At 36.5% G+C, this 15,268-nt stretch overlaps 1 protein-coding gene across 13 annotated transcripts in view; it reads left to right on the plus strand.

The window, feature by feature from the left end:
- Positions 1 to 15,268, plus strand: part of ARHGAP12 (Rho GTPase activating protein 12) — a 72,162-nt gene that overhangs the window by 41,502 nt on the left and 15,392 nt on the right. For 6 of the 13 annotated variants that reach the window (XR_009746046.1, XR_009746047.1, XM_061468147.1 and 3 more), the window contains 5 exons: positions 2,506 to 2,631; positions 6,124 to 6,198; positions 8,925 to 8,986; positions 10,571 to 10,652; positions 12,223 to 12,345. Coding sequence is in view for 11 of the 13 variants with exons in the window: in XM_061468147.1 (XP_061324131.1) it covers positions 2,506 to 2,631; positions 6,124 to 6,198; positions 8,925 to 8,986; positions 10,571 to 10,652; positions 12,223 to 12,345 (468 nt within the window). In the remaining 2 variants the exon portion in view is untranslated. The remainder of the gene's footprint in view (positions 1 to 2,505; positions 2,632 to 6,123; positions 6,199 to 8,924; positions 8,987 to 10,570; positions 10,653 to 12,222; positions 12,346 to 15,268) is intronic. The other 7 variants (XM_061468148.1, XM_061468150.1, XM_061468152.1 and 4 more) reach the window with 2 other exon arrangements.

A 15,268-nucleotide genomic window follows, 5' to 3' on the forward strand; every position in this document is an offset into this window, starting at 1 on the left:
CTACCTGATCTAGAGGATGGCTAGTTCAGTTGGATAATGCAGAGCCTGCAACAGTATCTGTATTTCACTGTGATTCTCTTTGATGATCATGGATCAGTCCATTTATTTTAAAAGTGGAGACTTCTCTTGAGCCCAGAAATATATAAGCTTTGTCTTTCCCCCCTGCTTAGTACTGTTTTACTATTTGTAATGAATAAAACAAAATCCCTAAAAAAACCCTCATAAATACCTGAGTGAAAGATGTTTACTTTACACCTCTGTGGTGAAAAATGGGGCAAAAATGTCAAATGTTCCCTTTAAAGACTCATCAGTTTAATTACACTGTTTATATTGCCAATGCAAATTATTTAAACTGCTAAGATATATATAGCTCAGTGTTCCTGAGTTGTTAGCTGTGCTTTGTTAATGAGCTCCATACACTGTTGCTTTGCTTTCTTATTAAATATGCTCTGTACAACTAGATTTTCGGATTACTTTATAGGTCCTTTCCCCTTCAAGATGGGGTTGTCTATTAGATAAGTTAATTCTGACAGCTTGTGATGGTATCACAGGCACCTTTTAAATAGAGATCACCTGTAATTAGGCCCGTGTCAATATCCTAACTCTTAACATAGATTTAAATTCAAGACAACAGTCTTTGACTATTTAAACTTCAATTCCTCCAGTTACTCAAATGAAAAGTGCATAGAGAATTTTCATAAATAATATTCACTGGTGTCACTAAAGTGTAAGTCTATTTCTGAAATAAGTGGTTCTATTTCATAGCAAGAAATAGGTTTGAAATGCCCACTTAAATATGTTAGAACTGCTGCAAGAAACAGTGGCAACCTTCTGTGATTTAGATACAGTTTCACTGAAAATGGTTTAGATTTAGTTGTAGTACCAGTGGGCAGTTCTGCTGCATATTGCTTAGCTTTCTGCCACAGTTTTGAGTTGTAGGAGCATCTGCAGAGTGGATGTTTCCATAACAAGAAAGTAAACTAGTATTAGATTTCTTGCAGCATGAATGGTTCAGCTATTGATATAAGAAGGGGACAGAGTTACTAATCCTCACCGCTGTAAAGCAGTTGTCATGTGGGTGTAGATGTGTTGAGCCCAATACAAAGTTAGTACAATCTCGGAAGTGAATTTCTGCAGTGATAACCAATACGTTTCTGTATGTACAAGAACTACCAGGTTCTATTCTCGGTACTGCTTGATTCATTCACCTAGGAATATTTTACTACTCTTGTGCATATTGAAATACTTCAATGAAATGCTAATGTTACTTACCTTTTCAGCATCTTATTGATGCATTGGAGCATTAACTTCGTTCACAGCAAAATACAAACCTAACGCATGCATAGTTACATAGTAGTACAAGTGTACTACTGCCATGGTAGTAATGCTGGTTCTTTATTTGGGCAGGAAACGTAACTGTGTTTTGCAACTTAGCTTAAGTTTAGCATTTTTGTTAATTAGGTTAAACCTTGCCATGCTTTGTTGGTATGTGTAGGTATAGGCTAGGGTTGTCTTTAAAGACCTGAGGCTCTGAGCTTATGGTAGGAATCAGCAACAAAACTATGGAGTTCAGTGTGTTTGCAAAGATTGTTGCTTTAGCCTTTTTAAGTAAAAAGGACACTTGACTTTCCTTTGTTACTTCTCACCCAGTGGATTCTCGTCCTTTACATGACTCTGCAAATACTGCCTTATGTTTCTCTTTTTGTGTAGATTTTAGTCTTCTGTTGCCGAGTAGAAAGAATTTGTGATGACTTGAAAAAGCCATATACTGATAATTGTCTCTTCTTGTTTGTATTTTTAGTATTAAACTCTGTTACCAAAGAGTTGTTGAAAATTTATTATTTTATTGTGTAATTCATTGTAATTGTATATAATTTAGAATGGCAGTGCTGCTAAGTATGCTGCAATGCTGGTATCTAATCAAATGCTGGGTCCTTCTTGTGACCTCCTTCACATTTTCTCAGCTTGTACTTTGGATGCTCCTCTGTTATTAGAAAACCTATGTTATGATAAATCCTTTCTCTCCTTGGCTATTACAGCTCTGCTGAGTCTTAAACTTGATCTAAACACCTTGCTGCAGGATAGTAGGGTTTTCCTTTTCTTGCACAAGAGCCGGACAGGTGGTATGGTACTGTTAGTGCAACAGGAAGAATGAGTATTAAAATCTTTTATTTATTCTAATTCCGTGTTAGCTCTTAATACACTGGTCGGTTGCAAATCCAGCAGTAAGCTGTTGCACAAGAAATCAAACTTCCAATGGACAGTATTATCCCAATAGGCCGGTCTTGGTTACTGCATTGGAGAGGACTACAAGCAGAAAGAACAGTTCTTGAAGACTAAATGCAAAATTCAGTGGCCTTCAAACCAAGGCCATTTTCACAGCCTTGAGTGACATCAGGAATCTGAAAGTTTGCAGTGTTAAGAAGTATGAATGGTATGTTCAAGTCTTGTTTACATGAATTAGATTCTACTTATAGTTTGATTTTTCTTTTTTCTCTTATTTAGTATAATGCTTCACCACAGCAGCAAAGAGATATAATAAAGAGTAGGAGTCTGGACAGGAGGCTACAAGAACCAATAGTTTTAACAAAATGGAGGCACAGCACAATTGTGTTGGATACCAATGATAAGGTAGGAGCAAGTTAAACAGCATCCTGGAATACAAACTGCTTTTGATGTGTGAAATATTTAATGTAACAGAAATAAGTATGCATGAATTTCTGAAATACCATTTTTCTTCTGTTGTATCATTGTGTATATTATTCACTGCAACCAAGTGCTGTTCAACAACTTTGCTACTATTACTTTGTGAGTAATAGCTCATTTCTTGTTATTCTTCAAGTATGTTAAGTGGTGTTAGTTCAGGGTTTGGTGTGTACAGCTGTTTTACTTACAATTTGGAATTTCCTAATTCAGTTTAGGCTATGGAGTGTAATTAGTATTTGAATTCAAGAGTTAATGGATGTGGGTGAGGTGCTCATATAAAGTATGCTGAAATGTCATGCCTCAATGTTTCAATTATAGGAAACACCAAGTAGGAATACACTTGAAAGATTGCAGATGAATAACTGAAATATTCATAGAATTGAAATAAAAGTTGCACTTGCTAAACTAAAAACTATGCCTAAAAGATGTAAGTATTAGTTTTATATACTGGACTTATCCCATTAATGACTGTTTCATTGACCTCCACTGTAATATCTTAAGGAAAGAAGAAAAGCTCTGTGTGGTTACAGCAGAGTTATAATATTGTTTTTGAAGGACAGACAAGAGTACTGAAAGTGCTGAAACACTTGGCTTTGGTCCTGTCCAGAGCTGAGCTGGGAGTTTAGTCTGAAAAGAGCTGTTGATTAGTAACAACAAAAGCTGTTTTCTGCCCATTCTTAGGGCATGTTCTTGATAGTCTGTGCAGTAATAGATACTGTTTAGGCCAACAAGAAGACAGAGCCTCTCCCTTGCTTTCTCTCTGCCTGTTTCTCTCCAGTTTGATTTTTGTCCCAGCTGTTTCTGCTTCTGCCTGAGACATTCAGCCTGGGGGTGGGGAGGGTCAATGTGAGCTGAGTGGGGAGGAACTGAGATGGGTTATTGTAGGACTGTAACTTGCTGGGTTCTGTAACTTCTCAGCAACCCATCCCAAGTTTCTTGGAAACAAATACTTTGTAATGCTCATATCACAGACTACTCAGAATGAGATATCAGGAAACAGCATTGCAGCTCCTCTTTTCTAAAGATACAGGGGAAAATGGGATGAATGTAGATTTGGGAGTATGAAGAAAAGCCTGGAAGTGGGGCAGTGAAATCACAGATGTCAAAGAAAACTTAAATGGGCAAAACACAGTACTTGTAATGAAAATGGATCTGCTGCCCAGAATATTAGTTGCTTGACCTGTTGCTTCTGGCCTGTTTTAGTGACTTTACTTGCTGAAATAGAGTATAGGAGAACGGGTTGTCATGAGCTGACTTAATTCCTAGAATAGGATTTATTGGATTTGATCTTAAGCTTTTGAGCTGTCTGTTTAGAAAATATCAAATGTGATGTTGAGGAGCAGTGGACCATGCTTGTCTTGGGCTTTCCACCTGTACAAATTAGTTTAACTTGAGTGATTCTGAGATCCCTATACGGCTCCTTTCCCCTCCCTCCTCCTCCTTATGTATCCTGTATCGAGTGTGTTGTGATATTGCATGAGAGACAGTCTAGATGGAGGAGTCCTGATAAATCAAAGCTGGGTAAACACTTCCAGCCTGGTGCAGTTTACTCTGAGGAGTAAATAAGAAAGAGAATGAACAAATCTTATTTTGGAGATGGCTTAAAGTTTTGGCCTCACTTCTAAAGACTTACCTTTTCATTTTTGGCATAAAGTTTACTTCTGTTCTGGAATGACCTCTAGTGCTGCACTGAATGAAGAAGCTCTTTTAAAACACTGAATATGTTGGTTTACTTTTCTCCAAGACTCAATGTTCAGACACTGACACCTTAAACCTAGTGAAGCAAACATGAAAGTGTACAAATGCCTAGTGTAATAACCAAAACAAACTGTATATATGAGCCACATTTCTTAACAAAAAGTCAGTAGCTTAAAGTTACTTTTAACAGCTTCAAAATGTGCAGGCAGCATGCATTATTTTGAATGGTAAAGAGACTATATATAGTTCATATAACAGCACAATGTTAATGCTTTGAAAAAATACTAAAAATGTGTAGTGGAACATTAACTAGTGTTCTGTGGAAAGATAGGATTTGTTTAGTGCATTGATGCACCTGTTTTATTACCACTGGCAGGCACACTGTTATACATCCTGCTTTAAATTAGTACGTGGAAAGGAAATAATTCATGACCAGAAATACTGGACTTCTTGTTTCAGAGTTCCTCAGTGTATGAAAGCTATCTGAAATTGAGAATGAGACAGAAAGAAAAACAAGCCGGATTGTCAGGATAGGTACATCAGCCCCAAGTTAGTTTTTTAGCTGGCTCCTAGGAAAGCTATTTTGTTTAGATTTACTTACTTGTTTTTCCTGGAAAATCAACACTGTTCTATGAAAACAGGCCAGTCAAAAGAGTGCTTGAAATGTGTCAGGGTAAAAGTATGAGCTTCCATGACTGATCAGAATTTGATGATATCAAGTGTACTTGTTAACTGTTTATTGGCTATGGCTGTATATAGCTGTCAGCTAAAAAATTGGGAAAAAATACCTTCCTGGGAGGACAATGTTGATTTCCTTAATTTGAACTTTTTAAATTATTACAGACATACGAAGCATTTAGGCTGTTCTTAGGACTGCTAATGTTCTCTTGTTATTACGCTATTAAAAGGAACTATTGGGCCACTCCTGTAGGGAGATTTACAAGTGCATGTTAAAGCATGGATGTGCAGAGTGTCATGTAATGCTGGAAAAGTAAACTGAATTTGGGATAGCTACAAAGGGTGTTAAGAAGAAAGAGGGAGAAAAGTGCTTTAACAGTAACAGAGAACAAGTGATGTTTTTATTCTGCTTTAAATTCTTTACCAGATTTTCAAGCGGTGTATTTGTGTAAAGCAATCATTACTTGAGAGGAAATGCACATGCCTTTTTTTGTTCCAGATGGGCAATTTTCCCTAGTTTCAGAGAGTGCTTTTTTTTTTGGTCTGTAGTTAGTCTAGTTTAAAAGAAATAACCTGAATCTCTAGAAATATTCAGTGCTTAATTATAATGATCATGACTCACAAAAATTAATAGAGCTAGTATATGCTTTTCTACATATAAATCAATTTGTTGTACTAATCTTATCTACTAACCACACAGACACGTAATCTACTTTTTAAATTTCTTGGGTTTTTTTTGTATTTCTTGTATGGTGCCCTGTATTAAGTTAGTATTAGCTGTGTGTTTCGTAATTTGCTAGCAATGGTATAAAAAAATCTGCCCCTTAATAAAGGTAATCCTCTCACATTAATGCATAAAACCACTGTTTAGTAAGCAGGTTTATAATACAACTATCTAAGAGTACAACAAATGCTTGATAAAAGTAGTCTGTTATTTTTGTAATGTGTGAGTGTGTATAAAGAGAAATATCTTTAGGGTTTAAAAAAGTAAAAGAATTGTAAGAAAGGCAATAACTTATGTTACCTATTTGAATTTTACAGGAATCATCAACTGCTTCTAAGGCCAGTTTTCCTGAAAATGAGACCTCTCCTTCTTCACCAAAGCATCAAGCCACGGTCAGTATGCAAAGTGTTTGAATAGATAAGTAGGTTTTGTAGAAACTAGGCTATTCATGATCAGAGAATTGAGGGTAAGCCTGCTTGGTATTGAGAAAAATAATGGGATAAAGTTATTTGAAGGCTTTACATTTTAAAAGGAATGCATTGCATCCAACTGTGCTTTCAGAAAAAAGTTAAATGTCTTTGGTTTAGATACAGCATGGTGATAGGAAATTAAGTAAAAATTCATTGTAGGATAAAGTTATGTCAGATTATTTAGAACTCAGTTTAATTCTTCCAACAGCCATGTCTTCTCATCTAGCAACTTGGAAGGTCAATACAGAAGTAAACTCCCCATTTCTATAGAATCTCTCACTGTCAGTAATCAGTAATAGTTTCTAGGACTTGATATCTCTTATTTTTCTCCTATGTTTCAGTCTCCTTAAAGAGGCACAGAGAACCTGGCATAAATAAACTATGTCTTTTTTTTGATTGAGTAGAATAACTATTGGGAGAAAAACTTAAGCTTGGTAAACTTGCTGTGAACTTTTCCTAGACTTCCTTGCTTCAGTTTATATTTTAAATGTGATTATTGCTTTTTAAACAGTGGGAAATAGTTAAATAGTTTTTATATTTAAAAAGAAAATTTGGAACTGTACAGTGCTACAGTAGCATTGAAATATGTGCCTTGATCAGCTTTAGCAACCCTTTAGTAGGTAGCTCAGGGCATTAAAGGCACAACTTCCGTTTCATGCTTACTCTGCACGCAGAGGAATCTTTGGTTTATTCCTGCTAGTCCATCTTTACGGCACTTCAAACAGTTTTCCACAATAAAACAAACATTGTTTATTAAGCAAGCATAGTTGATAGCCTTATACACAAGCAATTATTGCTGCATATCTTCTAATTTCTTTAAATATGGTTCAGACCTTGAATTATTAAAATTGTATTTTTCAGAAGAAATCACTGCTGCTTTTGAGAATAGAAGAAAATAATCTGTGTTTTCTTTAGCTGTCCCCTGGGATTTAAATACTACAAAGCAAGCTGGTGAATTGTTGTGTCTTTTTGATCCTTAACTTGCTTTCTATTTCCATTTCCCTGATTACAGTAATTTTCCCATTAGTACCCCCTAGTGTCGCTGTGAAGTAGGGCATCATGATACTTCTGAATAATTCTTTATTGGAGCATTCGCACAGTTTCCACCATGAGTAATTTATTAAAACCATAAGTTAATTGAGAAAGTGGGTGTGGGTTGCTCAGCCACTGTGAAAGATGGTGACAGGCTGTTCCACTTACTAAAGCCAGAGGTTGTTGGAGGCTGCAGTGCATAGGATTGTTAGTAATGGTCTGCATGGATCACAAATAAAGTAATAAAAAGAATAGGCTAGGGGTTTTTGGGGTGTGGGGGAAGAAAGTGACTAATTTCTTCTATTAAAAGTATCATTTTGGGAAAATTTTATATATATATTGCTGGCTTTGGGTAAGTATGACAGCCCAATGGAGATACTAGATGGAGTAAGAGCAGCAGTTACCACTGGAGTGAAATAACATCTGAATCACCAGCTAAACACTGTTATCCTTGAAACATGTTTATCTTTTTTGTATTTTGTGTTGTGCTTGAAACATGTGGGCAAAATTCTTAAAGTTCATGAAAACCACATCTATGTCTTTGGTAAGAATGTTGTCACAGTATTCCAGAAAATAAATGTTCTTTGATATTGTATTCTGCAGTAATGGTCCAGTTAAATTTGAGATTGAGGAGAATGCTGAAGGGAGTACATCTTCTGTTTTCATTGGATCTAGAATTGAGGACATTTAGGACATTTTTGTTATGATAAAACTGATTTAGTTCCTTTCCCTAGTTGATTGTTTCAAGTAATGGCTTAGTTCTTAAGTTGGGAGCTCTGTTACAAGCTGTTACTGAAAAGGAATTGACTGGAAAAATAACTTAATATTCTTTCAACACTATTCGTTGATATGACAAGGCTGAGGTGACAGGAGCAAATGATAGAATTTGTTACATCATCTTGAGAGTCACAAATGTATAAATCAATGGTTTTCCAGTATCTGGAACTTGCAAATAACTGCCTTATTCGTCAGTTGTCTTTTACCACTGTTCACTGACTGATCACCAAATTTGAACAGAGGCACACCAATATAAATGATTTTCATCAACAGGACATAATGAAGTAGTTTAAAATTCTAGCATTTCACTTGGGGATAGAAAAACATAGGAGATCAAAGAAACGTTTCACTCACGTATTTTAAAAATGAATATGTTAATATTTTTATGCATTTCAGCCATGTTTTATTTAAAGTATGCAGTTACGTTAAAATAACTTGGAAGAATTTTGTCAGAGAATTTCGGCTGTTTGTTTGTCAGCCATCTCCTTTTTCAGTAAAAGACACAAACATAAACATCCTATTACACAAATCAGTATCATTTATGTTGCGAAATTTCCACTGTCTAGTATCACAGATGATTTAGTTAGGCTTGTCCAAATAACCTAGGCCTTGAAGGAAAGTTTTTTACCCTCTGAATGGTAATGAGTGCTTCCTCAGAGGAATTTTGATTTTGCTGATGTCTGCATATTTAAATATACGTAAGACAATTTCTTGAAGTTATAACAGACAAAGACGGCTTATTGCCAGAAACTGATTATCTGGGGGATTGCTTCAGTGCCATGATGGCGATAGAAGCAGATTTTCTTTTATATTTGTTATGTCTTACTCTTACCTTACAGGGTCAAGAGAAGTATGGGCTATTGAATGTGACAAAAATTACAGAAAATGGGAAGAAAGTTCGGTAAGTCTGGACTTCCAGAAATACATGTGCATAAGGGTTTGTGTAAGGTATCTGACTTCTGTATTAGGTTAGCGTACAGGGTTTTGCAGTTTCTTACTTTTTGTCTTAATTTGCTTTAAAGGTTTTCCTGTAGGGCATAATGTTTCCTTATCCCAAAGTATGTGTCTCTCCTGGTGAGCAAAAGATAATGGACTTCAGAGAGCCAGAGGCTCATGTATGCCAGGGTTCAACACAAGGGTAGTGATTTCATGAAAGTGTGCTGGTGAGAGGCAGCTTTTTAGAATGGGATTGATTGATTTATTGAAGAGAAGATCTGTATAGGTGATAGCCTGTCTTGTTCCTTGGATAGAATCAGTGTAGGAGGGGCTTTCATTTGATCTCCTTTGATTTTCAAAGAGTGTATGTGTCACATACTCTCTAGTTCTTCTTTCACTCTGCTTGTGAAAGATTTAAAGCAGAATGTATTGACCAGTCTGGGTCTCCCTGTAGGTGATGGGTGACCTTATTTCTAACTTTTCCTTTCTCTGCTTCACAGGCAGGCATTTACATTATATATCGTAACATATTTATTTTATTTAACATATTTATTATTTCTGGTATTTTGCAAAGAGTCAGTGTTAAATACTGTGCAAGAGTGGCATATCCTCAGATTTAATTTAGGTTTTTTTACTTTTTAAAGATTTAATGGTTTTGGATCTAATACTGTGTTATATTTATCTAGCTCAGTGTTTCCCATATATGAAGCACTTTCCCTGAGGCTTTAATAGTCAGCACCTAGCTGATACTCCAGACTCCCTTGACCCAGGCCAGTACAGCTGGGCAGCACATCTGACCACCAGCTTAGTTTCTCATTGCTGCTTCTAAGAGCTTGGTAGGAAGGGGTAGACAGTGTCTCATGTAAGCTGCTACTGGTACAGTATGCTCTCACCATTTGTTGCACCTGTTGGAATCATTGACTGCGCTGCTGTACAGAAAGATGCACCATGGCCATCCTGTCACTTTTAGAGCTGTTGAATAAAAATTCATGTTTGGGCAATGGAAATTGTCAGAGCTTGTCAAGACTTATGTTTTTAACCTCAGGAGGACAGGTACTCAGGCATAAAATCAAGTAGACAGCTGGAACAACTTATTTGTTCTTTCTGCAAATTTTTTGATGTGTAGCAAATATTTTATTGCCAGTGTAAATGAGCTTATTCCATAGATGTGCGACACTTGCATCCCAGCTAGATGTGAACAATCAGTTTTAGAATTATGCAGTACTTTGGCATAATTTGCTAAGTACACAGTAGGTTGAGCGTTCCAGATTAGCCCCTTTGAAATTGTAATTGTATGGTGTTTCTCCTTGTGAACTGCTTCCACTACTAATTAGCTTTGTTTGATTTAGAGTTTGATGGTCAGGCTGGGACTGGTAACGTGTGTCTCTTCTACAAATATAATAGCAGTTAAGACTTACTGGTGGCACAAATGACTGTATGCATGGCTAAGTATATTAACATACAGGTCAGCTGGGGAAACAGTGATTGACAGTTTAAATACCTACTTTCAAAGTCAATTTATCTTATTTTTATTTACCAATATTAACAGAAAGAATTGGATGTCATCATGGGCAGTGTTACAAGGTTCATCAGTGCTGTTCACTAAAACCCAAGGAAGTGGAACTGGCTGGGTAAGCGCAGGAACAACTCCCCATCCTCATTTAAGTGTTAATCACATAAAATACAATAAAATGAAGTCCTTTTATTTATAGGGCATAAATGTTGATATGCACGCTTCATTTAGAAAAAAATAAGTGTAAGTTATCAAGGAAAAAGTTTAATGTAACAGTTACAATGTACAGTGAGAAGAAGCCGTGTAAGTTTTAAGTTTTTGCTCCAAGATGCATATTTATGTTCCTCACTAATATTTTTGTCTAAAACATTTGTTTCACCGTTCTTGCATTTTTTATTTTTTAGTTTTTTTCATACACTCCAGGTAATTTTGAATGTAATACATATAATGAAGAAAACAGCCTGACACTTGCCTAGTTGCATTAGACTATTTGAATAATCTAGTATTATTGTCTTAGTCTTTGGCTTGGTTGATTCCTTACTTTATGTCTGTAGCGCTTGACAAGTATTTTGTATCTATTTTGGTGTCTAATGAAACTCTCAAGGGAAGCATCACACTGAAGATAATGACTGTTCAATTTTTATATCACCTCTAGTTTAATAGCTCTGTAACTAAATGTGCTATATTTATCCAGCTATTTATACATTAATAGGTATAGAAATGGTTCTTTATCTACTGGTTGCTTAATTTTGGAGGTCTGACTTTAAACTGTGTGGATCTTCTGTAATAATTGGAGAGGTCAAAATCAGTATTCATTATTCCAGTGTATTATCATATGAATTCCAGCAAAATTGCATCTTACAGATATATGCTATCTTGCTGGGCTTTGCTGGTCTTTCTACTTGGCTCACTTTTTCCTGCTGTGCTTCTTTTTGGTTAGTGAATTGGTATTGACAATTTTTTTCTAAATCATTGAGTCTATTTCAGAGCTGTAAACAAATTTTTTTTTGCCTTACTGTTGCTGTAGAAGGGGTGGTTGGGAAAAAAATGGATGAGGATGAGTAAATAACATTTGGGGTAGAAGAGAATGAAAGAGTGAAGTTGGGCAAGATGGTCAAGCAGAAGGAAAAGAGAAGGGAAGGAAAAAGAATAAAGATCAAATGCGTGAGATAAGGTAAATTAAGCTGTCTGGTAGGAAATGGACTTGGTGACTTCTGCTAGTTACTTTAATAGCTGTGGGTCCAAAACGTGCTTTAGTTTTATAGGCATAAGTACTGTGGAGTATTGGAGGAGGGTCAGAAAAATATCAATAATATGGACAGAATCGAGTGAAGCTGGATATACTAAGGGAGAATCTCTTTCAAGGGCTTTGTGTTGTATACCTGCATACTTGCAGTTGGCTTTGGAAAGACATAATTTAATATCTAGCGCACACTCTTCTTGCTGTCTGTATAGGATTTTTTTTTTTTTGGGGGGGGTAGGTCTCGAAAATTCCACTTCACCTCAAACATTGATCTGTGTCAGTATTTTGTCAAGTCTAACAGTTTGACATGTGGTAAGCATCACATTTCTTCATCTTAAAAGAAGAATGTGGTTAGCATTTGTCTAGTGATTGATATAACCGTATCTTCTTTATTTTTGTGCATTGTTTTGTGACTTCATCACTTCTTTTCCTTTTTCTCATCAAGTCATTTTGCCAAGGGAGCTCAATTCCTGAGCTCTTGCTCTCGCTGCTTTCTTCTTGGAAAAATGCTCTCGGTCGTCGACCTGCTGTCACCTATGTAAACTCTGACCAAGTTTCAGCTATCACTGTATGTGTTCTTGTTGCATGCCTCTTGTCACTGTAAGGCTATTTGCCACTAATCTTGAAAGTCAATTTGAATTTTTCCAAGGTTCATGTTTTGTCATTTTCTATAACAACTTGCGTATCCTGTTTGCTGTTTGAAGTCATCCAAGATGCAGATTAACATAAGTATAGTGGAATAATTGAGTAATTGCTCTAATGGAACAAAGCAGAAGGAGTATGTGGTTCATCAGTGCCAGATTTATAATCCCAAATTTGCCTTCTATTTGAGCCACCAGTGACTTGACTAATAAACAGCATGGTATGGTCAGTTTTTTAACAGATACTTATGTCTAATTCTTTCTAACAAAACTAATTTGGGATATTTATAAGGTGCACATGATACTTTTGATACAATGATGTACATGTTATTAATTCTAGCTATAATTTGAATATCTAAAAATGTAAATGTTATGCATAAAAAGCTGAAAGGAAAAGAGCTTCAGGATGTTCTGGCTGTATGCCATAAACAGAAAGCTGATGTAACTTTGTAGGACTCTTTGTAAATAATTTAAGTGTCTGTTGTTAGTCATGTTTTGAAGTACAGATGCCAAGCATGGGAGTGCTGCTTATCATAAACTGATAAAAACGTCAGTAGCTAATATGTTAGCTTGTTGCTCAAGGTGGATGAGGAGGAATTCAGATCATTATACTAGTGTTAGAAGAAACAAACAGGCTTGACTGGTTGTCTGACTGGTTTTTAATACTGCTTTTTTGGCACTCGTCAGAATTGAACTAAAGATTTCATGGAAAAAATCATATGCTGAAGATATTAAAAGCAGTGTTTCAATAATTTAACTTTTTAAGGATTTTAGTATGTTGGTGATGTTTAAAACTATGTTGGTGTCTTGGCTTGTATTTCCTGAAGTGTGGTGGGAGAGCTGTATGCTTTGAGTTTAGTTATGGTTCCTAAGACTTCTAGAATGACCATTTTGATGACCAGTACCTTATTTGTTTTTTTTTCTTGTAAGGGAATTGTAGGCTTATTCAATTAACCTTGTGCTAAAAATGATGCAGCTGCCTTTTCTTTGTCAAATTCATTGCTATGTATGTGGAAGCCTAAACCAGACAATTTATACACAGTCTGGTTGCCTTTACAGGGCTACTTCCTGTAAGGAAATATAGATTTATTTGTTTTTAATATCCCTTTTCACAAAAATTTGAATTTTTGACTGTTGAAAGAAGGTGCTTCTCATTTTGATATGAATGAGTTGCAATAGCGATTGCCAAATTTAAGCTGCAGGGGTTCATAAAATACAGCAAATGGTGATACGACAGCTTCGTATCTAGGGCAGCTGGCACCACCACGTATAGACCTTTCCTTCTTTCCATCTCACACTGCTGCCCTTTTCAAAATTCCCAGATAGCTCAAAAGAGAAATCCAGTAAGAATAAGGTGTCTACTCACCGAGACCTAAATTTAACCTGACTAGTGCTGACTTCGTAGCTCAATCTTGTTTGGAGAAAGCAGACACTGCCAAAGCAAAAGGTTTTCCTTTTGCTGCTCTCAACAGAATCTGCTTGCTTCAGGAGGGTTTGATTGCCTTTAGCTAACCTTTGTATGCAGTGTCTCAGCAGCCCTGTAGAGGACTTGCTCCTGGCTGCTGGCATCTTGTTTCATACATCTTTCTTTCAGGAGCTTAAAAGAACCTTTACAAGAAAGCTTATAGGACAGCCAACATGCTAAACTTAGATTTTATTTGAATAAAGAAATTAAGTTTGTGATGAGCATATTGGTGTATCAGAGAAGCTTTACAGAGAGTCTGGATTATTAGTGTGAGTTTCCCCATCCTTGTATCTGGCACAGAAACTTGGGCTCTGTTTGTGTGAAGGAGCTAAGGAAGATGTTTTCCCTTCTGAAGGATTTAGCTTCTAGTTTCTTGTTTGTTCTGTGCTTCTCTGAAATGATGAAGGGAGTCAGGCCACAAAGATGGGTAGAGTGCACAGGTGTTTGGGGTAGTTCTGTGTTCTGTAAGGTGGAGAGTTCAACAAGCTAATGGGTTGGAGGGCTTCCCTTTTGCTCAGAACAGCAGTGACTTAGATTTAATGGGGTTTTTTTGGTCATTGTTAGCTGATTTCACCTGTAGCAGGTCTTCTGTGCTTCTGAGCATCATCTGAATGGTGTTTTTAATGAATCCCCCTGGATCCTGCAGAGGACTTAAAAGGACTTGATTTTGGCTCTAGTCTCGCAACTCTCTCCAGTGCCAAACTCTAGAAACCGGGCGGGTGGGGGGGTGGTATTTAAATTTTTTTTTTTTTTTAATTTATTTATTTTTCATCTTTTTTCTTCCTCCCAACATGCAGCAAGATTGACCCAGGCTGTCAGGAAGTGTGTGGCTGGGGTGCTTTGGCTGTATGTGAAGTAGTTATGTGAATCTCTCTTAAATAGGCATTGCCACCTACAACTGTAAGAGCCATAGTAGCCCAGAGATTGTTCCTGTGGTCTCCACTGCTGAGCTGGGCCTCTCAAAAGCTCTGCTATAATTAATAGGAAATGTTCTTGGATGAGATATCTGAGAATTAAGTTAGAAACCAGAAGGTTGTGGGGTTTTGGTGGTGGTTGTTTGGTTTTTGGTTTTGTGGGGTTTGGTTTTCTTTCATCTCTTCCCCCTCCCCCTGTCCCCAGGTGCTAGTTGGCATTAGGTAAATTATAAATATTCCCCAATTCTGATATTTCGTGGGCAAAATAAAGAACTTAAGATGCTACTTTCCGTTCAGCATTTAATTGCCCTTAGACTCAAGGCAGGAAGATTTTCCAGTGGTAAATGGCCTTTCTAAAACACAATTAGCATTAATTAACATACATGCTGGGAATTTAATCAGAAGCAGCAGATTAGTTCTGTTTTCTGAACTGTTTTTTCTCCCCTTGGATATGGATGTTCTTGTACAGGC

This window comes from Pezoporus flaviventris, unplaced genomic scaffold (assembly GCF_033815535.1).
Source record: "Pezoporus flaviventris isolate CSIRO_AGI_PZ_B2104156 unplaced genomic scaffold, CSIRO_AGI_Pfla_v1 ptg000047l, whole genome shotgun sequence".
Classification (NCBI taxonomy): domain Eukaryota; kingdom Metazoa; phylum Chordata; class Aves; order Psittaciformes; family Psittacidae; genus Pezoporus; species Pezoporus flaviventris.